The sequence below is a fragment of the Ambystoma mexicanum genome, chromosome 6p, assembly GCF_040938575.1.
Source record: "Ambystoma mexicanum isolate Mex_15411 chromosome 6p, UKY_AmexF1_1, whole genome shotgun sequence".
Taxonomy (NCBI): domain Eukaryota; kingdom Metazoa; phylum Chordata; class Amphibia; order Caudata; family Ambystomatidae; genus Ambystoma; species Ambystoma mexicanum.
In genome coordinates, this window is record NC_090935.1 from 1,090,532,534 (window position 1) to 1,090,560,341 (window position 27,808).

The 27,808-nt window shown below is 45.5% G+C and overlaps 1 protein-coding gene and 1 pseudogene across 1 annotated transcript in view; one reads left to right on the forward strand and one right to left on the reverse strand.

Moving 5' to 3' along the window:
- Positions 1-27,808, reverse strand: part of HSD17B3 (hydroxysteroid 17-beta dehydrogenase 3) — a 1,348,454-nt gene that overhangs the window by 190,141 nt on the left and 1,130,505 nt on the right. Inside the window, exons 5-6 of the mRNA XM_069625697.1 lie at positions 6,626-6,693; positions 6,365-6,400 (exon numbers count right to left, since the gene is read on the reverse strand). Coding sequence (XP_069481798.1) covers positions 6,365-6,400; positions 6,626-6,693 — 104 coding nt within the window. The remainder of the gene's footprint in view (positions 1-6,364; positions 6,401-6,625; positions 6,694-27,808) is intronic.
- LOC138511018 (protein FAM210A-like) lies at positions 3,015-4,044 on the forward strand (annotated as a pseudogene).

Here is a 27,808-nt window from a genome sequence, read left to right on the forward strand (position 1 = left end):
ACTTCCATTGGATTGATTTGGTGGGATGCTGTGGTTCACGCTGTCTCAAAGAAAGTGGTCCAATCGGCATTGGGTGATGTATCAGCACATACCTTAGAGGATGCCAACCAATGGCATGCCAGAGTTTTTTTTATGGTTCTGATTAACCTGTACTTTAGTGGATGCCAACCAGTGGCCTGCTAGAGTTTCTGCAGGTCAACGGATAATGATGTAACTGAAGGGAGGGACACTTAAAGGTCATGACATCATGAAGGGGTGATTAGGCTGATGTTCCAGGAAATGTTATTACCCAATTAGGACACAAAATACATATGAACCTATACGGGTTCTGTTACGACTCACCAATTGTGTATTTCTTCGTATAAACATTTCAGCCCTTTTGGGAGGATTAGAGAATGTATTACAGTTCAGGCCCATGGAGCTGTTTGTTTTCCCTGCTGACTGTTGAGTAAAGCTTGCTTTTTTCCTTGCATGGTTTGCTGTTCTTTTGGATTACCTTTGTACGTTTTCTTTGATCTCCCCTGGAGACCCCTGTCTGCAAGACCCACTTGACTTTCCAACCATCCCGTAAGGAGGGGATTGACCCTGTTAAGTAGCAAAAAGCCCTGGTTGAAATAGGAGAGCCTGAAAATGGTTTCTAGTTGTGATGAAACGGGATGGGTGGGAGAGTGATGCTATAAAAAGATACGCTGGTGATGCAAACTGCTACTACAAGCAGGTATTGCAATTCAGATTTATTTACACATATTTTGGCCAAGCAGTGTTTGGTCATTCAGGTAATATCATAAAACACAAGCAGTAGACAGGACATGATGATTTAGCAGATTCGAGCAGCATTGTGTAGCTGGGGAAGAAATTGAAGTGGGAGAAAATGTGAATCGTAGAGATGTATACAAGGCTTACAGTAGTAAAGAGTTTTAACACAGAAAACATGTGTCCACATTCCGATAGAAGCAAACCATGCAAACAAGAGGGATAGTTTTGGGCAAGCTTACTCCATTTGGGATTTTTCAGACAACTAGGGTGTTAGATCCTCCAAGATGGGGGGCCCCCTATCTCGCCTGTAGGCCACCTGCAATAGACGTCTTCTTAGGCTGCTTCTTCACATTCCAGCAGGTGGCGACACAGTGATATCAGTACTGCAGAAATCTCTCTCCCTAGGTTACTTCTGCCTATGGGCCTTATGTTGGTTGCCCACTTTTAGTTGCTGTCAGGGAATATTTTCAGGGTGCAGCATTTCCTTCTCTGCGCCTCAAATCCTTTCTGAGAGGTTTCCCTCCCCAGGACCTTTTATCATGCAATCATTGACAGACTTGTTCTCTCAATATGCCTGGTCTGTAGGCTTTTCAAGTCATTGGATCAGATATGTTTGGGCACTACCTTTTTCAACCCACACTAGAGTGTTATTTCAGAGGGCACCCCAATATCACTGCTTTGATTTGGCACGCTCGTGGTGATAATATTCCTTCTATCATTGGTTGAACCTGAAACTTCTTGTCTCGAAGACCCGGCATAGATCTTTCCAACTTTACCATATTGTCCAACTTTCAATATTAATGGGATTTGGGGGGGATTCCGTTCAGTGTCCTAATGTGGAAGCAGGTTTGGTTCAATCAAATTATTTTAGCTTTTTGTGCTCAGTCAGAGTGTTTGCTGGGAGCAGGCTCGGACTGGACTATTGGGCAATAGTCCCATGGCCAAACCAAAAACACAAAGTGCTGGTATGGACCACTTTTTTGGCTAGATTGTGCCAGTTTGATGAGTTAATTCACTGTGGGGCTAGTAGTTTTGACCAGTGTTGCTGAATCAATAGTCTTCAAAATGCACAATTTGCATCACACTCTATCAAAATATAAAAACTCCCCCTTAGTTACTATTCAAACAGTGCCATAAAAGGAATGACCATTTGCAACTGAGAGCCACTTTTTCTTTGGTGAACGAGACAATTTTGTGAATTCATTCATTTTTAGTTTCAACCAAAACTATTGCATTGGAGTACAGCTGAGGGAGATGGCCTTTGACGAGTGAAACAAAGCTCATAGGTGTTGTTTGGTTATTTTCCCACCCATTGACTGCCCATGGATCTATGTTAATTTAACGAAAAAAGTTTTAACACAAATATTTTTAACAAAACGAAAATACAGAGAAAATACAGATTTTTTCAATTTGATTTTTATTCAGGGTTGGGGGGTGCCTTGCCAATCCCCCCATTTTGATTATAACCCGACTCCAGCCCCCTTCCACCCATTTTAATAGCACATTTGGTGTTTTCCGGTATTTTCTATTCGGTAAAAAAGTTATTTGTTAACATTTATTCGTTATTATCACTGGATAGCACTGCCCATGGCTAAACTAATCCCTATGCTGATTCCCTCCCACTACCCGCTCCTCTCAGCTCAAAACACACCCTACTGGGATCTCTTTGAGCTTGCTTATCAAGCCTTAGCATCATCCTTTGTACTCACAGTGCCTGGGGTGTTACAAAGCAGTCTTCTGATAGTTTATGCCTTATTTGGAGCCACTGGTGTAATCAAAATGTCTTAAGCATGTTTCCCTTCAGCCACTTGAATTATAAGTAGCGTGCATGTCCTTCAAAGACGTTTTGTGAAAAAACACAAGCACGGCGAGCTGTGGTTTGCCCTTAGAAGAGGGGACGGATGGGGGTCGTGAGCTCAGGAAAGTGTCTGTATACTTTGGCCTGGCACATTTGCACCGGCATGTCTTGGATAACTTTATTGGAGTTGTGATGTCTCTCCAGTCTTCAGTTGCCACTCTGTATGTGTGCCTGGTTGGGCTGACTACTCTCCTTGTGATCCTAATCTTCAATCCAACCGTTTCTCAGAGCTGAAGGAACGAGTTCCATAGTTTGGCTGTCGGATTGCAAAAGGTGGACGCCTGGGAAGTGCCTTGTCAAGTGCCTTAAAGCAGCCTGCAAGCAGCCCAGTGTTTTCTTGCCAAGCCGTCTCTTCAAGCCGCTGCGCTTGGAAAGTTTTCCCGCAAACGGAGTCGTTCAACATTATCCTTGAAAATGCAAAGGCACTTTATGCAAGCTTTGCTCCAGTGCACACTTGGAATGTGTTTGGCGTCCTGTCAAACCAACCTCTTCTGTCAAGGCTCATGCTTGAAGAAGTTGCTGTACCCACTGAATCGTGGACATCTGACAGTGGTGCTGAACCCTCAAAAACAGTGGCTGCATTCATCTCCTCCAACCAGCAATACTCCAGGAAAGAAGACACTGGGCCAGCGTCAATTCCATTCAAATGATCCGCTTCCGAAAAAGCCCTCCTCAGGAAGTACCCGGGAAACCGGGGTAGAACTCAATGGAGAGGACACGGACCCCTTGCAAGACCGTTCACTCACTTTGTTGGAGAGATTCAAGAGGACTTTTAAGCAGTATGGGAAAGTTTTCATTCCGGTTCATCTGGTGACATCTAGCATTTGGGTTGGGTCTTTTTACTACGCAGCCATGAAGGGAGTGAATGTAGTTCCTTTTTTTAGAATACATCGGACTTCCAGAAAGTGTTGTTGGAATTCTGAAGAATTCTCAGAGTGGAAATGCCTTGACTGCTTACGCCTTATCTAAGATGTCAACTCCTGCTAGGTATACAGTCACTTTTGGGGGAACATCCATCAGTGTGAAGTACCTTCGGAAGTATGGCTACATGTCCACACAGTCTCCAGTCACAGTCAAAGGATACATTCATAACAGAATGGAGGAAACTAGAGAACTCTTTACAGAGAAAATAGAAGAAACAAGAGACAGTAGCAGTGGGAAAATGGAAGAAACCAACGATCGAATAACAGAAAAAATACAGGAAACCAAAGACTCTTTTATGAAAAAAAGGAAGAGTAATTATCCCGATCTCCAACACAGTGAAGAACTTGAGGTGTGATGGAATTGTCATTCGCAAGTGCTATAACCCAGTTTGCGCTCCCCTTGTGTGCCAGCACACACTCATGCTGAACTGGAGCTGAAAGAACTGTTCTGTATGTTGGGATTATTCAATTTCTGTACTGTAAGTCTTGACAAATGTGCACCAATGGCATTATACATTCACATTGAAATAATTACCCTTGCAAAATAAAATGCATACAACCCGATTCATATTGTTAGTTGCATCCTCTTTACAACTTACTTCCCTCCTAAACCAAGCACTGCTCATTGTAACAACATTCATGTGTGTATTTGCGTGACTCTCCCTCTAACACACACACATATTTGTATATACATAAGACCTGTTTATTCTTTCAAATAATAAACTGCAACTGAATTAAGCCTGAAAAAAGAAAAACACAAGCACTGGCAAAGCCAACAGTTTTGCTTTGTGGATAGGCATTTGCCAGTCACTACTGTTATATGCACAGGTTCTCACCACCATTTTGAAACTGCTATCATTAATGGCCAGTTAGTACCATTAGAGCAGTGCCTGGCAGATGCCTTTCCCAGTCCTATACAATGCCAATACTGTTGGCATTGGCAATGCTTGCTCTTTATTCAGGGTTATCTACTGGTGGCACATCTTTTGGTGCGCCTGCACAGGGAGCTTCTTTGAAGGGAGCAGTTCTAGCATGGCTTCCTCTGTGTGACTGCTCCTTGCGGCTTGTAATTTTCATGGGTTGTGCTTGCACCAGCATCAGGCACTCCTCAATGTTTAAGTATATAGTACCTTGTTCCCTTCTCCACATTACTTGACTGTGCATCAGACGCGTAAGCTATAATTGTTGCTGTGGTCTCCAGCCCCACTGAGTGTATTTGAGAACTTTCTACAAGGAAGTCAATTCACCAAAATGTTAGTAGTAGCGACACCACATGCCTGATGACCTCACATGACCTTTGACCCTGTCAAAATCGCAGGAAGTAATGCCAAAAGAGCATTTACTCTGATGACATGGTGGAAAGTGACTTTTTTAAAGTTAAAAAACTACAATACAAATAATGAATACAATAAATAATACTTAAGGAGACAAAATGCTATTTTAGTTGTCAACCATATGTTAAGCACTGTACTGTCCCAATATGTAATCAGTGCAGTCATGATATGTTGGGTACACATCCAGCAGAACCATCATAGATTGGAAGCACTACTTCCTTATGCCAGTACTACCTTATATGGCCAATCGCTGCCATAGTATATCTGTTAAAACCTCGCAAGCCATGGTAGGATGTATTCTTCCTCACACAGTGACCGGGTTTTCAGAGCCCAAACTACCAACACCATCGCAAAAACACTCATGCGCTCTCCCTCTCCAACCACTAACAAACCAGATCCTGACTTGGATCTGACTTGCCTCTCTCACTGAACTTTGTGGCGTGCCCACCTCTACTGTACAAAACAACAGGTTGCATCTCTAAACATGGAGGCTGCACTCAGAAAGCTCCCATGCGTTTAGTCAACCGAGGAGGTGTCTAAACACAGTCAAGCGTACAGGAGCTAAACAGGGTGATAGAGCAAGTGCTCCATTTAGCGGCCAATTCTGAGGTGCGTGCAAATGCAAGGAAGTGTTCTTCCATGAAGGAGGAACACTTTACTTACAAACTCTGATGAAGAAAGAATGTGGTGCAGGGACATGAAAGCTCGGCTTTTGCATGTGTCTGATTTATGGCTTGACAACAGCCCTAGCAACCATCAGAAATGCAGGGCAGCCACATGGAGGGGATTCTCCTCCCAGCCGCACTGGTTTAGCACAACAGAAAAAGGAGTTAAAATACTGCACCTGTTCGTTAAACGCCACTGCACACTTTTTCCCTTTATAAATATAGCATTTCTTAGACTGCAACACCACTTTTCTAGTTTAATGAAAGTTTAATGAAAGTTTAAGAAAACTCTCTTAAATTAGAAAAGTGACAGTCTTTTTAGAAAGGCTAATGCCACTGCACTTTTTCCACACAACAAGTGATTTTAGCAGCTTTTGCTGCTTGAAAGCACGTCATCTCCCTTCCAATACCTCCAGCCACTTCAGAATGGCGGTGCTGGAAACTGGAGGGGTGAAGGTATTTCCACACGCTTTGGATCATGAGCTCAGAATTGGCACCTCAGTCTTACATACGGCCGGCTATCAAGTTACTGCCATTTACTTCAAGCAATGTAGGTGTTGTGCAGCGTTGCCGCATCATGCCTTTTACAATCATCAGGGAACGATGCATAGCGTCACCAAGTGACTCATGTCCAGCACTGCAGCAGAAAACATAAGGCGGCAACATGAAACATTCCTATTGTACCATACATGTTCATTTTCAATGTGAAGAGGATTAGCGACCACCACCAAATCATGAGCCTATGGTAAGAACTTTGTGCAATGCATGCTACTAAAAACGAGGACCAGGCATACATATGCCTGTAATCTTTACGCACCCCGAACATACCTTAACTACAGATAGGACGTTGCAGTTGACGAGTCCCTGTGGTGGAAAGAGAAGGATGAGACTTTTGAAAATGCTACAGAAAATACCTCCAGTGTGCTCAAAAGCATTCCTTTCCGCAGTGTAAAAATTCTGTAAACTGAGAAAGATGTTTTTATTCCACTCCTACAATTGAGATTACACAGTGAGGCAAAACAATGCGTAGCTTTTAGTAGTTCATATTTTTCCTCTGGCAAAATTGCAGAAATACAAAGTAGGATTTACTGTGTCATTCTTGTTTCCATCAAGAAAGCGGCAGGGCTCAGTATTGGGCAGCATTCCAACGTTGTTAACTGAAGAAAAGAGAGGGAAAACACATTTTAATGAGAAAGCTTGGCATATTAGGCACACATAATTTTGACTTTTTAGTATCAACATTGCTGTATGGCACTGCAACCTGGCGATGTTTACAACAAAACATCAAAAGTAGTTAAAGCCTCCTATATTTGGGCGGAGTGCTTTTTCTGGGACAACCGTGCAGTTTCTTCAATGATTGTGACTGCCTAGATTACTAACTGGCAATTTCTGTTACTCCTAGTGTAGCCTATGGTCCAAATAGTGTGAGGTGCATTTAAGGCCCTAAGCAGAAATCCCCTTCACCTAAAACCACATTTAAACAGTGCCACCAAAATGGCTGTGCTTTTGTCTTTCTGGCACGTGTGGCAAGCAGTTGAACAATGCTTTGAAAGACAGCCTTGTGTTTGCTTCCTTTTTTGTCTGCATAAATAGAAGTTATGCCCTGCCTTCAGAACGGGACTGCGTCTGTTTTTCTTACATCTGGAGAACAAAAAGTATGCACGACATCCAAAACAGCTTTGTTTTAGTGATAAATCACATGAGGGGCAAGGGTTTCTACATTACAGCCCGACACGGCTTTTGTTTCTATTTGATGTGAACCATTGCGCTCAAATGAATGGAAATTAAAGAAATGGCGTGGCTTTTTCTCTTTTTTGTGTCCAAATCAAAGAAATCCTGTGCAATATCCCTCTGTGTCCATGAACCAACATTACATGCAAAGCCCTTCCAAAGGACTAATTTAAAGACAATCCTATCACCGGCAGAACCGCATTTTGAAACTTTAAATGAAAGGCCTGCACACGTGTGAATCTGCTCTTTGGAAAATAAGGAAAAATATCATTTAAAAGTCAACGTTGAATGACAGCTTTTGCTTGCACAGAAATGTCTAAATATGTTTGGGTGGGGGTTTGGCTACACAAAGTACATTATATTTGTCCCCACAAGATTTAGTTACATTGGAGAAGGCTCAGAAACCAGTAAAACTGTTTTTTGGCTCAGGCACAGAATTCATTTGCAAGCCTCGCCTCTGACTGAAAATTCGCACCAATAAATGAAACAATCCACAACGGCATGTGAGGTGACAGAGTGTGAGGATGCTCTGTTCTACCAGACTAGCAGTCATTACTGGAAGAGGGGACAAAGAAAGCCAGTGTGGCTAGTGCGTGACCAAGAAGTGTGATTTCCTCCAGCACCCACTCTGAAAGAGGAACTGTCAAACTTCAAAGGGCATCATAAAAGTCCTTTGTTGCAAGCCGAGCCAGGAGGAGACAGTATGCTGTGGGGGTCTGCAGCACCGCCCCCATATGTGACAAATCCTCCCCATTGGCATTAAAAGACTTTTTCCCAGCACCCTGAATAAGAAGTAATTTTGTATTATGCTAGTTTTCCATGAGATTTTTAGACAAATGTAAAGAGACCAAGTGCAAGTTTCTAGCACTTTGTGAACTGAAATGGCCAGGAAAGACACATTTCTGGCTGAATTATAAATAGGATAAATATGAAACTAGGTGGAAAGATGCAAAATGTAACCATGAACATATGTAACCATTGGCAGAATTTTAACTATTATGCATTTCATGAAAAGGGCCAAAATGTGCAAAGGGCGATGCTACCTCGCACAGAGCCGGCGATTGATTTGTCCAATTCCCTGTGACCCATTGAATCCGCATATCTATTTCTTATGCCGGTGGCGAGTATGAGTCTGAAGTTTTGATGCATAACTAATTTGTGTTAAAAAGTAGACTTGAGAGACAAAGAAATGTCATAAATGCAAACACACAAATGATGTCCTTTCCCCTGAACCAATCGGCCCAGAGGGAGGAGAGAGGAGTGGTAGGCTGTCCTATCCCAGGATAGGAGTAATTCCAGAGAACTTCCCCTCCATATTGTAAAATAAATTATGTCATTTGGGCTATATAGGAGGGACACAGAGAGACACAAAGGCTCCATCCATCCACAGGGAGATCCATCCACTGCAAGATCCATCCCTTCTACAGCAAGATACACAGATTCCAGATCCAGACACACACAAGAATCTAGGGAGAAAGGAGAGGAGGCAGCTGATCCCATACAAGAGAGTGCAGAGACCAGACCTTGCCAAGCTGACCCCATCTAGGAGAGCGCAGTGACCAGATACCTTGGCCTTGCTGTCCACAGTAACCAGATCCCTTTTCCTAGCTGCCCAGAGTGAGCAGAGACTTAGCTGGCTTTCCAGAATATCAAACTCAAGCTTACATTGTAAGTAGCAAATAACCGTCTTGACGATCTGGGTGTCAGCTACACTAATTATGCAGACGACAACCAGGTCCTCATCACTCTCACTGGCAGCTATGAAGAGGATATCGCAAAGCTTAATGAAATCTACTTAGTAATCCAAGCCTGGATGGCCACACACAGTCTTTGCCTCAACAACGATAAGACAGAACTGCTTATCATAGGCTCCCAGGCTCGCCTCAAAAAACTAGACCAAAGGTATCAATCCTTTACCATTGACGGCAACATCATAAAAGTCTCCAAAGAGGTCAAAACACTAGGTGTGTACCTCGACTCCACTTTGTCACTAAAAAAACAAATAAACTCCACCATCTCAGCCACCACCTACACCAATAAATTGATCAATGCCTGTAGGCCTTTTCTCTCCACCTCTAGTTTCCTCACCTTATCAAGAGCGTTGATATTGTCTAAATTAGACTATTGCAACACACTCTACCTAGGCACTACCACAAAAAACTTGAACAGGCTCCAGATCCTGCAAAATAATGCACTAAGATGTGCCCTTAACCTCCCGCGCAAGGCTCACATATCCACGGCCAGCAAAGAAGTCCACTGGCTCCCGATCCGCGACAGAATCAAGCTCAGAACCCTGGTCATCACCCATAAGTGCCTGTCACGCACCGCCCCTCGCTATCTCTCAGACAAATTCCCTAGACATTGCTCCACTAGACCCACCAGAACCCCTTACCTGCACCAACTAAAGATCCCCAACTATAACCTAAAAACAGCAAGAGGTTCAAACTTCCCAGTGCTCGCAGCCCAATGCTGGAATTCCCTCCCTCTTGCAATTAGATCGGAAGACGCATTCTGGCCATTCAGAGCCATGGTGAAATCATGGTTACTAGCCTAAACATCCAATCTCTCAATGACACATTCGGCCAGCCGCCGTTCGCCACCATGTAGCAATGTTCACCCTGGCTTTATCCGATTCAGGACCACCCTGTAACCCGGTCCTCACTCTCCACTGTAACTATCTTGTACCCTGTTCTCTGTATACTTTATTCTTGTATGTAACTACTCAGAGCCTGGACTAATGTATGCTCTGACTGGTGTATTAAGGTGTTTGTGTAACAATATGTAACTCTGTTGTGCACATGATTATGCGCCCAGCTACCTGAGAGTTCGGACGCGCTTTATAAATAAACAAACTAAACTAAACTAAACTAAACCCCAGTCCCAAATTGCATACCTCTTTTGAATCTTGCATCCAATAGAAAATCCTCTTTAAAGTCCCAAATTGCATATCTCTCTCTTTTGAATCTTGCATCCCATAGAAAATCCCATTCAAAGTTCCAGATTGCCAGTAAAATGCATTCATATTTTCATCGACAAATCTGTATTAGCCTGTGGATGTTAGTGCATTTCTTTTATTTATTTATTTTTATTTTATTTGTATCCCTCATACTATCCCACCTGCCTCATCCCTTAGCCCAACATCAACGTAAACCTGGATTAAACATGAACATGCTACATAAAACGGTCATAGGTGATTGATTGTCCAGACTTTCCACGCCTTAAGAGACCTCAAGTTTAGGACATGTCTGATAGCAATGTTTCACATACGCCCTGCACTTCCAGTGTTGCTCAAGTGTGCTCAGAGGGTTCTAGTTCAGGGGGGTCTGTCATCTGAAGAGACAAACAGGTCCTGTAGTATCAGATTCCATGTCGTTATGTCTATGGAACTTTCTCTTCTTCCTGCTTGTAGTGCCTCTTGCCAAATCGCAGTCTTTGCAATGGCCCACCTCTGTAGGTCCTTCCACCATGTCTCAATGCTCGGTTCTTCTGCTGCCTTCCACCCCATTGCTATCCGTCTCTTGGCTAGCACCCATTGCAGATTTATAATTTTTGCCATTGCTTTGTTTTTATTTGGAAAATTGTAGATGCCTAGTCGACAGGCCTCCATGGTCCAAGTTTTCCCTTTTATTTGCTTGTCTCTCAGGCGTTGCTCAATCTTCCCCCAATATGATCGCACCTTCGGGCAGTGCCAAAACATATGTCCAACAATGGCATTTTCTTCTCCACATTTCAGGCATGTTTGTGCGGTTGCGCCTGGGAAGCGTGCTATTCTTTCTAGGGTGAGATATACTCTCTGGAGTATGTAGAGTTGCAGCTGCTTTAGCCTTGTTTTCCTTGATATGTTTTTTGGATAGAGCTTTGCCTTTTCCCAGTCCTTTTCTGTTATTTCCTTCCCTAGTACTTGCTCCCTGTATTTATCTGTTTTTATCTTTAGGGAGTTCCTCTGCCATTATTTGGTAAATTCTGGATACCATGTGTCCCCCTTCTTCTACATCATAGAGGAGTCCCAGTGTTGGGTCTTCCTTTTGCCGCTCTGCTGGGGTTGGTCATCTAGTCTTCAGCTGTTTGACGAGCCTTGCATAGTTTAAGTATTGGCCACTATGAAGGTCGTGAGACTCTACTAGTTCCTGAAATTCCTTTATCTCCCCTTCTGGCACTAGGTCTCCAATTGTGATAATTCCATTGGATTCCCAATGACGTCTACTCTGTTGAAGGTGTTCTCTTGTAGTGCCGTTGAGGGCTGCCAGTGGTATCTGAGGTGAGTAAGGCTCCTTGAGCTTCAGTAGCTTCAGCGTTCTTTTCCATATTTGCATCCCTAAGCGCAACAGCATGGGGTGCGTGAGGACGTCACATCCTCTATCCATAGTGTTTCTTTTAGGAGGTACCGGCACAGGGCTTCACTTAGGAGGGTGTGTTCCACTGTTTCCGTGTCTGCAAGCCAGTTGGCTACATGCTGCAGCTGTCAAGCCATATAGTATAGTTCGAAGTGAGGAAGCCTCAGTCCTCCTCGGTGTATTCCCTGCAGAGTGTTTCCATGGTTACTCTTTTCCTCCCCTTACCTCATATGAAGCTGCTTAGTGTAGTGTTGTGGTCCACAAAGAACTTTTTCAGAATGAGATAGGGTATGTTACTGAAGTGATACAACAGCCTAGGAAATACGATCATCTTAACTAGGGATACTCGGCCCACTACTGACAAGGGGAGCTTCTCCCAGAATTTGATGGATGCATCTATACTGTGTTTGGCTTGCTGTGTGTTGGCTTTATGCGTATCTTCTAAGGAGTGGTGCATGTTCACACCTAAGTAGTGGAACGTGCGGGTGTTCCACTTCAGTTCCAAACACGGGAGTTGTTCCACTGTGTTCCCTGCCCAGCCTGACAGGGCGAATTGGCATGACTTGGCCTTACTAATGGCTATCCCTGAGAGGCACGCAAAGTTATCTAGCACCTCTAGATATGAACCCAGTGTGTCTTCTGAATTTTGTATGAATAAGAGAATGTCATCTGCGTAGAGGGATATGATATGCGTGATTCCATTAACGAGCAGCCCTGTGTCACTAAACATGTTCCTCATGTATATGGCGAGAGGCTCTACCGCTAAGATGTACAAAAGCGGTGAGAGCGGACAACCCTGCTTAGTATCTCGGGAAATCTGGAACGGGTCAGAGATGTATTTTCCTGTCCACACTCGGGCTGTTGGTGGTGCGTACAGCATACAGATCCATCTCATGAACCCCTGGCCTATCCCATAGTGTTCTAGCGTGGCAAACATCCACTCCCATTTCATGGAGTTGAAGGCGTTTATGGCGTCTAGGGCTGATACTGCACAGTTATCGGACCGGGTGCTTGTTTCTGCTGTGACCGCCTGTAGGCGTCTTAAATTAGCTGTTGTGGCCTTTCCTGGAACATAGCTCGTCTGGTCTGGGTGAATCAATGTGGTGATCACTCTTTTTAGGCGATCGGCGAGGATCTTCTAGCATGAGTGGGTTGTCTAGTGTTTCTCACTGTTCCGCTGTGAGAGTTGGCAGCCCTATATCTTCTGGGGGCTCTAGTATTTCGGTTTTATTAGAGGGGGAGGTGTCTTCATATAATTTGGCGTAAAAGCTCCCAAAGGTTCGATTGATCTCGTGTTGTGACCGCCTCAGCTGTCCTGCCTCATCAATGATTTCTCTTATCTCTTCCCTTATCTCTTCCCTCTTGTCTAATCCTTTGACCAGCCAGGCCAGTAACCTGCCCGGTTTATCTCCCTGACCGTGTACTTTTTCGGTACATCTCTGAAAGCTAAAGTCTCACAGCTTCTCCCAATGTTCCATACATTGCAATCTGACTTGCATGAGGGCCTTTTCGGTGTCTGCTCCCAAGGTTTTACTTTTTTCAAGGTATGTGATCTTTGTTTCTATTGCAGTGATTTGATTTTCTAGATTTTTCTGAGTGCCCCCTATCGCAGCTATTGCTGCACCCCTTATGACTACTTTATATGTCTCCCACTCTATGCTGCTGTCTTATTGCACTGCCCGTGTTTAGTTCAAAGTATTGTTCCGATTGGGATCTGAGTTCCTCTCTGAAGGCCCTGTCCCAAGTGCCTCTGCTCTGAGCCTCCAGGTGGGGATGGGCTTTGGGAAATCTGTGAGGGCCCAGCCCATTGGAGTATCAAGGGTGAATTAGCGGATAGTGTCTCCCCATCATATGCTGCGTCTATTGTCTTCCCGAGGTGTTCCCTCCCCGTGAAGATAAGGTATATTCTTGTGTATGATTTGTGTACCCCTGAGTAGAACGAGTATTCGTGATCACTGTGGTGCAGCCATCTCCACATCTCTTGTCGGTCCAAATCCCTGATTAGTGATAGTAAGGCTTGAGGTGAGGGTGAGTGGGTCGCCTTCATGTGGTTCGATCTGTCCTTAGTGGGATCTAGAACATAGTTGAAATCCCCTCCCCAGATCCAGTGTGCTTCTCTATATGGGGTCAGAATGGAGTAGAGTGAGCGATAGAATGCGGCTGCATTGTGATTGGGCGCATATGTGTTTATGATACAAAACTCAGTTTTGTCTGAGAACCCATGTATGAGCACGACCCGCCCCTCTGTGTCTGAGTAGTGATGGAGAAGTCGGAACGCCGTTCCTGGTGCCATCCATATGAGCACACCTTTGGCATAATGAGTATGTCGAGCCGTATCCTTTACCCCTCCACTTCCTGAGGACGTTCTTCTTTTTGTCTGGTGTGAAGTGGGTTTCTTGTAGTAGGGCGACCTGGATGGATTTTCTGTGCAGGTAGGACAGGATTCTCATCCTCTTGATGTAGTTATTCAAGCCTTGCACATTCCATGTGATTATTCTCAAGGTTTCCACCACCTGGGTTGTTTTAACTGGGCTCCCCTTATGTCCTCCCTCTGTATTACAGTTTTGATGAGTTGGTTGGAAGGATTCTGATTGCTTCCTTTTGCTTTATGCGTTGTGTTATTTATGACGGTGTAAAGTTTGTCGTCCTTATTTGATTTATTTTGTCTTTCCCCTTAGTATTTTTGCCCTTGCTTATAAATTGAGGCTTCTTGGCGTTTGGTCCTGTGTTGGAGTGATATGTGAATCTTGAGTTGTTCATCTGCTCTGTGACCGTAGCTTCAACCATAAACAATAACTCAAAACTTGTTGCCCATCGGTGTGATTCCGTAGAGGCATCCCCACCATTGCCCACAAGTCATGGGTGTCGGTGGGTGGACACTGATTGTGTCCTTAGTCCATTTCAACTGGGTGGGACATCAGGTCCCTCATGGGGACAGCAGAAAGTCTCCAAAAGGCACACGTGCCAGTTGCCCGCATTCACTCCCGTGTCTGGTTGGGTGCTGTTCAATCAAGCTCAACTGGGTCTCGAAGTCAAGGTTCTGCTGTGTTTTTTGTCTGCATTGTTGGTGACTAGGTGAGTCTGCATTTGTAGGGTACTCAATTCTGTGAGTTGTTTTTCCCGGATCCGTTCTTGTTTTTGGTGGGTAGATAGCCGAAATTGTGGTCATCCATCCAGGAATTTACTTCTTCATGAGTGTTGAAGAACCAGGATTTTCCATTGTACAGTATTTTCATTTTGGCAGGATAGAGGAGCATGCATTTTATGTTCGGTTGCCGCAATCTCTCTTTTGTGGGTATGTATTGCGCCCTCATCCTCTGAACTTGTACTGTATAATCAGGATAAATGGCCAGGGTTGCAGAGTTTCTCTGGATTGCGCCGCCGAGCCTTGTGAATGTGAGGATCTTTTCTGTGTAGCGGTAGTTAAGTATCTTCGCTATGATGGGACTCAGCGGGGCTCCCGGCGGAGGCCTCTTGATGGAAGCCCGGTGCGCCCTTTCAACTGTGAAAACTTGTGACAGGGTCCCTGCTCCTATTTCTTGAAGGAGTACGTTTTCTACATATTCCGTTGGGTCTCTTCCCTCTGTGCCTTCCGGGAGGCCTAAAATCCGGATGTTAATCCGGTGCACACTACCTTCTGCATCTTCTAAGTAGTGTTGTAGTGTTCTCACTTGGGAGACCAGCTCTCTCACGGTGCCTTCTAAGTCTTTGGTTTTGGATACCGCCTGTGTGAGTGTCCTCTCTGTCTCACCAACTCTACGAGCCAGATTCCTGAGATCTTGACGCTGGAGTCCCTTGTCGCATTTTATCTCCCTATGTGTGTTTCCATTGAGGTGCGCATGGCTGCAATCGCTACCAGGACCACCTTTTGGTCTGTTATCTGCTGCGTATCTTCTGCTGCACCTTCTGGTGATTTCTCTCTGCTTTGGGGATCTTCCGATGAGTCCGTCTTCTTCGCATAATTATCCATCGTGGCTTGCCTAGGGGTCGCCTGGGTGTGCTTCTGTTCTACCGCCGATTTCTTCCGTCTGTCTGGCATTTTGGAGCTGGTCATGGACTAGTATGTACTGGGCTTGAGTCCACAGCAGACCTCGGTGCCCATTTCTCGCTTTGTGTCTGGTCGGTACTCTCTTGATTGCCTCTGACCCCAATGAGAATCTTGTTGGCTTGACTCGCCGCTCGGTTAGCGGCAATTGACTTATTTCATGGGTTTTATAATAACCTGCTCCTCGCCTTCTCAGGTCTCCCGGTTTCACCAGCCCTGCTGTGAGTGCTGTCTTATTTGGGGTGGCTCATTTGGAATTCAGCAGTAATCAGGCATGTATCTGTAATGTCCAAACTTCAATGTAGTCAGTGATCTTTGGGTCTTATCAGCATTTGCTGGCTCTCTTCCAGTGGAGCAGGTTGTGTGATGCTGCCACGTACCTCCCTTCAGAGCCTCAAGTGTATGGGTTCCACTACCTGTTCAGCTTCATCTCTGGGGGATCTGGGCTGCACCAAGCTCCTCTTCACTTCTCTTCACGTGCCCTGGCGTATCCCTCAATGCCAGTCATTGCTGTCACCGGTCGCCGCTGTCTGGGCAGCTCATCTGCATTCCCAGTGTATGCTGACGGTGCCCTGTGTTGTGGCGTCTGCCTAATGTGTCTTCCTGCGGGTGCCGCAGTGGCCCGTGCCACTCCCCTCCTCATTGTTGCGGCACGGGGGGAGCCCAGGCTAGCCGCCAGCTGCCTGCGTGTGCTAGGGATGAGGCGTTCTAGGACACGGGCGATCGGCCCTTCTGGGCATTCCAATATCCCTGTTACGCCCGAAGCACTGAGGGGAGCGGGGGTGTTAATGCAGCGTTCTGCTTTCTATTTTCGGCCAGGCAGCCCGTCTTGGAGGAGGACCTGAACTTCTCCATGTTCACCACCTGGGGCTCGTATTCACTAACGGCCACGCTGGTCTCACCTTGCTGACCGCCTTCCTGCTGGGCTTGATCTGTCGCACACGCTGGGACCAGCTCTGCCCTCCGCCCACAGCTCCACCTTAGAACTCTCACCATACTCCTCCGACCGGAGGAGCTCTGGATACTGTTTGTCACTGCGATCGGTCCCACGCTGCTCCGTGCCGCTTCAATTGCTGTCGGCGGCTTCTCGGGTACTTCCTTCTCTTGCCTTCTCAGCGGTCCACGCCATTTTGGATCGCCTCTTCCCCGCTTCGTTACTCCGCCGTTCAATGCCAGAACTCGCTTGATCATGGATTTTGGCAGTTGCTGGCTGCCCCTCAACTCAAGGCATCTACTGCAGCAGTATGTAATCAGCTTTCACCCTCTGTCTACCGTGTCAGGATCATTTGCCAGGATCTAGCAGGGGAGCTCCGGAGAACACGTCTTCTTCACATACTCGCTAGTCACGCCTCTCATGTATTCCTTTTTTATAAATCTTTCAGTTGTCTGTATAAATCCTTAGCATTATTTTCAAGTAAATTAACAAATTCCCCTATAACGAGATTCACGGTGTGAGTTGTTTGAAATTCTAAATTAACCACCTCATGCCAAGTGCCTTTCTTTAATAACTATAGTCATTAAAATATAGCCTCAATAAAATATGTCTCTGAGTAACAAAAAACGAATTTGCCTGTCTACTGTGTGCATTCAAATGAATTCCGATTTTGCATCTGTCCCATAGAAAAACCCAAACCGTAGTCCGATTGAGAACCAACCCTGTCTGTCAGAATCCTATCCGTTATGTGCCTCTGTCCTTCTCCTTGAAACCGATTTCCGATTTTGACAGCAAAGCCCTCTCTGTGGCTGCCTGTCATCACAAGTCTTGTGTAAAAACGAATTTCCATTCTGCGTTTTTCTTTTGCATTTGTTTTCTGTCCCAAAATCGATTTTCTTACCTTGTGTTCATGTGGCCCTGGTGCACTGCTTAGTAGTCTGTAAGCTTCTTTATCTCTCGAGTGTAGCAACACAAATTTCTTTTCCAGCTGTCGCACCGCGGTTGTATGCTGCTGTGCGAGTAACCAGTAAAATCTGATTATGCAGTTTTGCTCATAAATCTGGTTTTCATTTTCTTTTCTGGCCTCCCATCTTGGGGTGGTGGGCTCAATTCTAAATCCGATTTTTCCTTATTTATCCTGACTCCTTGCCACTGCCTTCCATCCAAAAGAATTAAGTTAGCAGATGTTTGGGGTGAGTGTTGCAGGGGGAGTTATTAACCTTAGTACCAGTACATGCTGTAAAGTCATTTTTCCTGTTTTGCCATTAAAGATTAATGTGAATTGTGGGGATTTTGAACTAACTGTGTTTTGGGAATCTTTGCATTTGTATTGCCACAACATTGGTGGCTACTGCCCAATTGTTTGATTTTGCTTTTATTTTCATTGTACCATAAAATTAATAAATATATTGATGCACACTGGCCTAGGTCCTCGTCCACTTGTGTCACAGTGTTCTTTTATTTGAGTAGGCCCCCAACCTGTCTCACACCCAACCTTCACAAACACCCCGGTTGTAGGCCGCTTTGCAAGCCTCCTGGGGGTTCCTGTGTGTGGAGAAGTGCTTCAAGATGGCCGCTTTGTAGGTAGACCACCTTGAATGGTTCTGATCCTCCAGCCCAGCAAAGAAGCTGGAGTATTCTGGGGAGAACATCCATTTGGCAAACTCTATCGAATTCTGATCATTTTTAATGTCAAAAGATGTCATCATCTGGTCATATAGCTCCAGATGCCCCCATCTGGAGCTATATGACCATTTGGCATTTTAATGTAAAAGGTCATGAAACTTCCAATGGCTTTTATCTGTCTAATGGGGTATTTCACCAGAGTTCTCTTTTGTTGGGCAACCTTCTTTTTGCAGTGCGGAGAGGGTCATGCCTCGAGAGAATTTGTTCAGGAATTGAAGCAGGCATTTGCACAAACCAGTAGGCAGGTGCGCACGAAAAGTAGGGAATTCATAAATACCTATTTCCATGCACTCCTTAAATACATTATGACTCAGTTGGTAAGGGACTTCCATGATGACAGGACCTTGGACTGGGTAATAGAGCAAGCTTCCCGGATATATGACGTCCAAAAGCCTGTAGAAAACAAGAATCCACCCAAAATCCCAAACCAACCAATACCCCCCCAGCTGCCAAGGTGGAAGAGGTGAAAGTTACCCCCAATTTGGACCTAGAAATGGGGAGGTCTAAAAATACACATCCCACTAACCAATCAAATCTGAGGCAGAGAAGACCCTCTGACCAGTCACAAACAGGTGGTAGTCAGGCAGGGTACCCCACAAATGGCCCCCCTGACTCTACCAATTACATCACCCCCAGGTAAAAATTGAACAGACCCATCTTGGTGTATGTGTGGACTCCCCCGGCCCGGTGGGGGGGCTCCAATCAGGTGTGTACGGCTCCAGGAAACTTCCCTTCAAACTTCCCTATGGAGAGCCGTAATCTTCCAACCTCTAGTTTAAGTTTCTTCCCCAGGTACCCTCAAAACCCCAACAGTCAGAATAACCCTCCTTACTCTCCCTGCTTTCAGGAGTCTAGACCACCAAGTCAGGGAGAGGGGAGGCCAAGGATGGAGGGCTACCAGGGAAACCCTCAATACCCAGGGTACTCCGGGAGAAGGGACAGTTACCCTTCCCGAGAGCAACCCAGATTTGACTCCCGACCCCCGTATCAGCCAGAGAGGGTTTACCAACTGGAGCGCAAGGTTCAGAGCTTGACCCAAGACCTGAGCCACAAATTGAGGGCTCAGCAGAACCCTCAGATGAACATGGCTGCTCAGAACCGCTCAGACCAAGGGTCTGGCAACTTAGAACAATGACGGGGAGAGAACCCCGGCAACCAACAGGTTCCCGAGGAGGAGGCCGGTGAGGAAGGGGGATGCAAAGTCCTAGAGGAAGCTTCCTTCCCAACCGGTGAAAAGCCCCAACCCGGGAACCTGAACTTAAATTCCTACCCCCGAAAAACTGCAACATAGACAACAAAGGGTAAGTAGGAGAAACATAGGGACAAAGAAGACCTATTTTGTGGAGGAAGTCAGTGTCCTCCAGTTTGAAGGGGAAGAATCCTTGGAGGATTCTGGGAAAAAAGCCTTCTCTTTCAAGGATGGGGGGTTCCTCCCAAAGAAGAATGGGTCCCAAAAGACCATTACTCAGACTGTATAGGTATGGGGACTGACCTAGAACCGCCTATCCCTGAACCCTAGAAAGGTTATCCTGAGAACTTAGAAATAACGGAGGAATCCTCCCCACAAAACGGTTCAAGTGACTGTTTCCAAGACAAAGGGGGCAGCACAGAGCCAGCGGAAAAAGGGGATTCCCAAATCCCCCAAATCATTTCAAGTGACTGTCTCCAAATCAAGGGGGGCAGCACAGAATCAGAAAAGAAAGGCGATTCCAAAACTCCCCAAATATCAGAATGCCACATTTTATTTACAGATTCCCAAATTCAGAAAAATGCCCAAGATTCCACAGTGTCGGAGTCCAAAGTAAAGAAACTAGCTTCTCAGCTGGCCCAAAATGCCCATTTCCTTTGCCCACTTGGAGGAGAAGGAAGGTAGGTTTTATGCCCCCGTCCGGGTGCAAGTGCAATGTGCAATTTCAGTGCTGGTGGACACCGGATCCCAAGCCGCTCTTTTGTCGAAAAGGGCCTTTGAGCAGCTTAATTCAGGAAGGGGGGAGAGCCACCTAATTCCTCTCACCCCTCTTCCTGGACAACTCCAGAACTTCGACGGGAATAAAGTTCCCATCGAGGTGACTGCAGATCTGGAGATCATAATTTGGCGACACAAGGTGAAACACCCTGTAATAGTCGTAACTCCAGAGAGGACCCCTTGTCTCTTAGGGAATGACCTACTTTGGAGGTAGTCTCCACTGATAGAGTATGTGAACAAGGTCCACTGGACTCAGGCTAACCGGCCAATAAAATTAAAACAGAGCACCAACTATGTCAGTCTAAATGGCACATGCTATGGAGGATCTTCTCCTTAGGCAGTTGGTTGCTCAACCGACTCATATCTTGGGGAATCAGCTTGATCTAGTTTTTAGCAAACTGGACTTTTTGACTGTTCTCCCCCACTACCTATCACCTGGCCTGATCACTTTATAATCCCATTTAAGGTGAAGTATATTGTCCTCCCTCTTATCTCTGACAAACCCAGAGTTAAAATGCATAACTGGGGAGCAGTCGATGTTTCTACGGTTGCTGCTAATATGAACACTAGCTGCAGTGCTTTATCCTCTGTGGACCCCCATAAGGGAGGTCCAAGCTTGCAGGCAGCCCTCTCAACCATGGTTTAACGAAGATCTTAAAGCTCTTTGTCTCCAGCGCAGGCAAGCAGAGCACAGATGGTGCTCTTCTTACTCCATTAGTGACCAGACTTCCTTCTGCGCTATTACTGCATTATATCATGCGGCTATTAGGCAAGCTAAACTACAATACTTTACTTGTCAAATTGAAAATGCAATTGCTCAGCCTAAAGAACTTTTTAAAGTGGTCCGCACTTTGTCAGCTAAAGATTCTGCCAGCGGCACTCCTGCTTCCCAAGACCGATTCGACTCTCTGGCTAACTCTTTTACTTGTAAAATTGATAAGCTTAGGGATCTTATTTCAGAGGACTGCAATCTTCCATTAGGTCGGCCTGTTTCCTTGGCTGCTGCCGTCCCAGAGACTCTGTTACCCTCTGCTGTCCTGTGGGACTCCTTTCCGCTCTTTACAGACACTGATGTCAGTACTGCGGTTACTAGTTTGAAATCCAACTCCCCTGCAGATGCTCTTCCTTTGTCGGTGGTGAAGGATATTCTTCCTCAGCTCTTGCCCCATTTGACATCGGCAGTGAACCTCTCCTGTGCTTCGGGGACCATTCCATCTGTACTTAAATGTGCGACAGTGATCCCCCTCCTAAAAAAGCCGACTCTTGACCCTCTAATTCTGGCTAACTTTCGCCCTATCTCGCTCCTCTCTTTTGAGATGAAGCTACTCAAATCTTTGGTGTCCCTCTTCTGATCAAGTTCTGTGAGTCTGCCTCTTTGCTTGATGACTTTCAGTCAGGCTTTAGACCTGGCCAGGGTACCGGGACCACCCTGGTCTCTGTGCTTGATGATCTGACGCTGATTACTGATCAGGGTGGAGTGGCAGTGCTGATTTTGTTAGACCTCTCTGCTGCCTTTGATAAAATCGACCACTCCATCCTGATCAGTCGTCTAGCTGCCGTGGGCATGGCGGGCCCAGTCCTTGCCTGGTTTCACTCCTTCCTGTCTGATCGGTCACAGCGTCTTTTTCTTCAGCCATTCCTCTCATCTATCTTACCTTTGTTGTGTGGGGTTCCACAGGGCTCCTCCCTGTCCCCCACCATTTTCAACATCTATATTCGGCCCTAATTGCTCCCATCCACGCCCACGGCTTTAGATGTTACTCATATGCTGATGACACGCAGATCTTGGTTAGGCTGGATCTTCTTTATCCAGCCTACGCCTCTCAGCTACGAGATTGCCTAACGGCCGTGGGTTGTTAGATGACCAACAATTGGCTCAAATTAAACTGCCACAAAACCGAGGTCTTGGTTGTGGGCTCCTCTTCTCCTTCTTCCTTTTAGACTTCTGCCTTGTGCCCTTCTTCTTTTGGCTTTTTTCCCGCTACTTCTTCTGTGGTCAAGAACCTGGGTGTTAAGCTCTTCACTTCCCTGTCTCTGGCTCGTCAGGTCAGTGCAGTTTGCCTAGTGGGCCACTTCCAGCAGAACATCCTTAGGAAGGTCTTTCAATTTATTCCTCTTCATTTGCATGCACCAGTGGTCTCTGCTCTTGCCCTGAGCATGATTGGTTATTGCAACTCTCTGTACCTGGCTCAGCCTGATTACCTGTTACGCCATCTGCAGTTTCTCCAGAACTCAGCCGCTCACCTTGCCACTGGCACACATTTTCGGGAACATATTTCCCCTGTTTTGAGATCTCTTCATTGTCTGCCGATGGCCAGACATGTCCATTTTAAGGCCTTGTGCCCGGTGCATGGGGAATGTTATGGCGTTGGCCCTAAGTACCTGTGGCAGATATTTCTGCGGCATGTCCCTTGTCGTGCACTTTGCTCTGCAAACCGCTTTCTCCTGATTGTTCCCAAGTTTCATCTTGCCAGAACTGTTGACCGTTCCTTTTTTCTGTTTGAGTGTCTGTTCTCTGGAACGCCCTCCCTGTCTCTCTGCGTATGGTATATGCGCATCTGCAATTCTGGAAGGGCGTAAAAACATTACTGTTCTAGTTCATTCGTCATGGTACCTAATCAAGGGTTTCTGCTTTAGCGCCATGTTGCCTTTTTGGTGTTGGTTGAGCTGCATCCCCGGTTTGGCAGGCTTAAAACAATTTAACATAACATAATATAACTTAACATAACACATGGTTGAGCAGCGATCTGACCAAATTGAGTTCCATTTCAGATCAATCAAGTACCCCACATTACTGTAATTGCTGTAGTACAACAAACTGCTGATGGGAACTCGTCTCCATTCATGAAAATCAACCTTCCTTCCAGTTTCAAGAGGCATTCCACACTGGAAGGAAATACACTGAAATTTTATACCGATCCACAATCTGAAAACCCAGGTCCCATGATAAAAAGTAATAAAAAACCAGCTCAAAGCTTGGCTGCTATTCAGATAAAGGGTGAACAGCTGTTCCTCCCCATTCAGGTAAAAGTGGAGGGGGGAGCATGTTCTCGCCAGAGTAGGCCTGAATAGTGAGGAAAGCTTCATTAGCGAAGCGTTATTCTGGAAACTCCCAAAAGATCAGACCATTCCCACTGTTGAGTCGGTTTATCAGTGGGTATCGGGCCAGGAAATTCCCTATTCCAAACATCTCCTGCTTAGCAGTTGTATGCTAACAATTTCTATTTCTGGTGAAAGCATAGAGCATAATTGTGGGGTCGTGTGAGGTGTCCCCTCTGTCTTATACTTAGGCAGTAACATTCTCAACCGATTTGCAATTAATTTGGTTCTCATCAATTGCCAAGCCCAGTCCCAACTGGAGGGTAACCCCAGGGGCTTTGATGATCCTGAAAAAAGCCTTCAAGTCAACTCCAGTGCTATCGTAGGGAGTTGAAGTTCAAAATTGGAGAAGAGTTCACCATACCAGGTCTGGCCCAACAATTCACCATCCCCATAAAACATTAAAAGAGCAGGACCTGTGGCTGATTGAAGAGCCCTGAGGGTAGAGGCCAGGAAAGAATACAGTTAAGGAACTGGAACCCGGATGGAAGAAAATCATATTCATATAGATAACAGGGAGTAATTTACTTGGTGTTATTGTAGAAATTAGTAAAAAGTCAAGTTGTTGTCCTTGTTCTGTGGAGTAAATTGCTTGGTGTTATTGTAAAAAGGAAAGAAACAATATCATAAAAATTGCAAACTGTAAGCATTGTTCCATTGTTGTAAATCTTCCAGGAATAATGTTGGCAAACGTACTAAAACTAGTTTTTTATATCTTCTATTAGATTATTAACATCCTTGCCTTCTAGCCTGGAGAGGATCACCCCGGGGACCTGGAAGGAAAGAGGGTGCCGCACCATACCCTCCAACTTAAAGACGGAAGGGGATCTTGGAATGCTGCTTCCTGATGAAGGAGAATTCCGCCGAATGAACCCTACTTTGCCCTACTCTTCCCCAACAAAAAGTCACGGAAGAGCAGGGGGGGTAATATGTGGGGTGCATTTAAGCAGAAATCCCCTTCACCTAAAACCACATTTAAAAAGTACCACCAAAAGACTGTTCTTTTGTCTTTCTGTGGCAAGCAGTTGAACACTGCTTTGAAAAACGTCCCTGCGTTTGCTTCCTTTTCGTCTGCATAAATAGAAGTTATGCCCAGCCTTCAGAATGGCGCTGGGTATGTTTTTCTTACATCTGGAGAACAAAAAGTACATGCTTTAAAGTCATTTTTCCTGTTTTGCCATTAAACATTCATATGTATTGTGGGAATTTTGAACTAACTGTGTTGTAGGAATCTTTGCATTTGTATTGCCACAACATTGGTGGCTGCTGCCCAATTGTTTGATTTTGCTTTTATTTTCATTGAACCATAAAATTAATAAATATCATATTGATGCACACCGGCCTGGTTCCTCGTCCACTGTGACACGGGGTGTTTGTGACGGTTGGGGGCGCGACGGGTTGGGGGCCTACTCAAATAAAAGAACCCATGGTTGATTAAAGATAGAAAGCGTCTTTATTGTGCGCCATATTCATTGTCAGGGGAAAGAGTCCCTGGCTGGAGTGTCCTGTGTTATAAAACCGTTACAGTAGGGCTTGGCTAAATAGGGCTATATGCTTTTTTCCATAGGAAAACCTAGAAATAAAGACACACACACCAGGGCGTGTAAATAAAACAGTTTATTTAGCGTTTGCGTATTGTGTGTTTGGTTGTTACTATTGACAGGCAGATGAATATGTAATTCATGGCTACTGCTCCCCCGGCACCCCAATATTGCGCTAGTGACAAATGCTATGTACTAAGGTGACCATACTGGCCTTATCCCAGACAGATACAGGAGGAAATGGATCTGATGTAACTAAAGATGACAAGACTAAGCAAAATCACTGTTAACTGACACACACGCATGCAATAGGCACAAAGCAGATATGAGTTCACCATGAAGAAACACAGACACTAGGTTAAACGTATACACAAAGAATATTGCTTGCAACCATAAAGACATGAAAAACAACATAAGCAATGTATAAACTGAAATGCAACATGAACAATACACATGAAATACAGATCCATGCAGAGAATAGCCAATAGTTGCATTGACCCTGCCAAGGATACAGAGCTATTACGGAGTGCAGGGACGGTTCGGAAGGATCACAGATAATAATTCCCACGGCACAAGATAAGTGGTCGAAGTGTATGAAAAGACGTAGTGGAGCTATGTTCCCTATTGTCCTGCTCCCCAAAAACCCCATTGCCATAACCCCCTCCCACGCACAATACAAACCCCCAAACACATGCACCTGCTGTAAAAGGGAATGTTCAATGCAGTGCACTGAAAGTCTCTGCTTTATGTGGCTTGTTAATAAAGAAGATAGCTGGCCTTTCGCTGTCACTTTGACTATTTTCATTATTGAGTGCAGGATCTCCTGGCCTATCATTTCTACTTAAACTGGGGGTTTCCAGACCATCTTTACATTATTATAGACTTGACTGGACTGCTTCACCCATTCCACCATGGGGCTGGATGGAATGTTGAGTAAAAGAAAGAATAAAAAAGAACTCCTCTGCCCAAGAATGAGCTGTGCAGGTGAGAAGATTCCAGAAGGAAGAAACTTTAGAGAAGACGGTTGAAGGAAAAGGGAGGGAGAGACAAAAGACAGGGGAGAGATTCCTAGGGGTAAGCAGCCTGGTGCAGCCTCCCAGGGCCTAAAAGCAATTTAAAGCTGAGCTGCATGTCTGGGCTACACTGGGCCCAGGGTGCGTGCCCAGAGCAGCTTGGCCCCAGACAGTGTGCAAGGTGCATCACTAGGTCGAAGAATCAAGAACTCGTTTTTTTAGGAACATTGCAGTGCACCCTGTTAATCTTGCACCTACCCCCAATATTCAGATTTGAATTACAAAATGTCAATTTGGCTGCACTCGTGCACACACAAATGGCAAACTGCCAGTGCCATTTACATTTCAAAGATTTCAAGTCTAGAGGATGTGTGCATTTGCCGCTCTGGTGAGTACATTCAGTTGCAACTCCAGATATTTGACATGAGTCATTCATTGATGAATTATCAAATTGTAATAACGTTGTAGCCCCTCACACTAGCACTATAGAACTACAGAGGAATGGCAAAAATACATGTGATTAGAATTGTCATCTTTTAATTTAATGCAAAAAACAAAACTTGATATCTTTTTTCCATGCATTGATAATAGCAGACGACTTAGTTTACCTTGATAAAGACTGGCGGGACAAAACAAGTGTTGGCAATTGCCATTTTATTTAGGACAACCTTTTTCAAATTTGATAACTCATCAATGAATGACACATGTCAGATTTATGGAGTGACAACTAAATGTCATCACATAGGCACAAATGCACAAATCCTCGCGATTTAGGAATCAGGAACTGCCCAGACTGGGCCGCGTGTGTGTGCCAGCCTGAACCGGGAACCCTGACAGTGACCCTTGTTGGTCTGTCTGCAGAAAAGGCCTCTCAGGCCGCGTATGCCAGGCGGCCCAGGTGGTGAAGGGACAGTTAAACGGGCTCCACCCACAGGGCAGAGCAGTGATTTTAAGTCCTGGGCTGCCCCGTTTGTTGCAAATTCGGAGCCCGCTGAGTCTCTTGGACTCAATGCAGAGGGGGCAGGGCCACAAGAATAGGGGTGGCACAGTGCCATGGCACTGCAAGCCTGGTGGTGATGATGCAAACTTCCCTGTGGAAACAGGTGCAACACGTATAGAAGAGGATGGGCCCAGTGTGGCTTGAGGCCTCACAAGGTGATCTAGCAAGTCGTGGGCTTCGGCTGTGACATCAGACAGCCCCTCAGGGAAAGGGTCCACCAAAAAGCACAGTGTGTGTCACAGGTTGTAGTGGGGACCACTGAAGATAGAACTTTGCCCTGGGATCATGGTGGTGACTGTGGCGGATGCCCAGCCAGGCACAGAGGCTGCTGAAAAACAGAAATTGTACACAGGGTTATGTGCTGAGATAGGGGGTGACCACGTGGTGAATGAGGCGACTAGGAAGGATCAGAAAGTGGAGAACAGCCCCAATCTAATCAGGGGCAGCCTGGCAGACCACCAGGACAGCAGCATACAAGTACTAAAAAGGGGTGGCTGACTGCAGCAGTCAGCCCTGTGCAAAATATGCATTATGCGTTCTTTATGTCATAGTTTGTTGTGTGTATGTATTTAAATGCAGATGTAAGTGCATGTGAATAGTTCAGTAGGGGGGAAGTTAAGTAGGGGGGTGTTTATAGAGTAGATGGAAGGGATCAAGGGTGTTTGCACCTTGGCATTAGGCAGATAAGGAAAGTGTCGGTCTGCCTGAGGCTGCGAAGCGGGTGGGACCACCCACCGAGGCCATACTCTGGCTTCAGTGGGTGTGCAAGGTTTGGGGTCTGCTCCGTCAGTTTTACCCTATGGATCTCCCTGTGATGCCCCATAAGAAAGTGTGAGCTGACTGTGCAGACCCCTTTAGCAGCAGCGACTGGTGAATTTCTCAACTGAAAAGTCATAAATGTTTGTGTCGAATAAGCAGGAGGG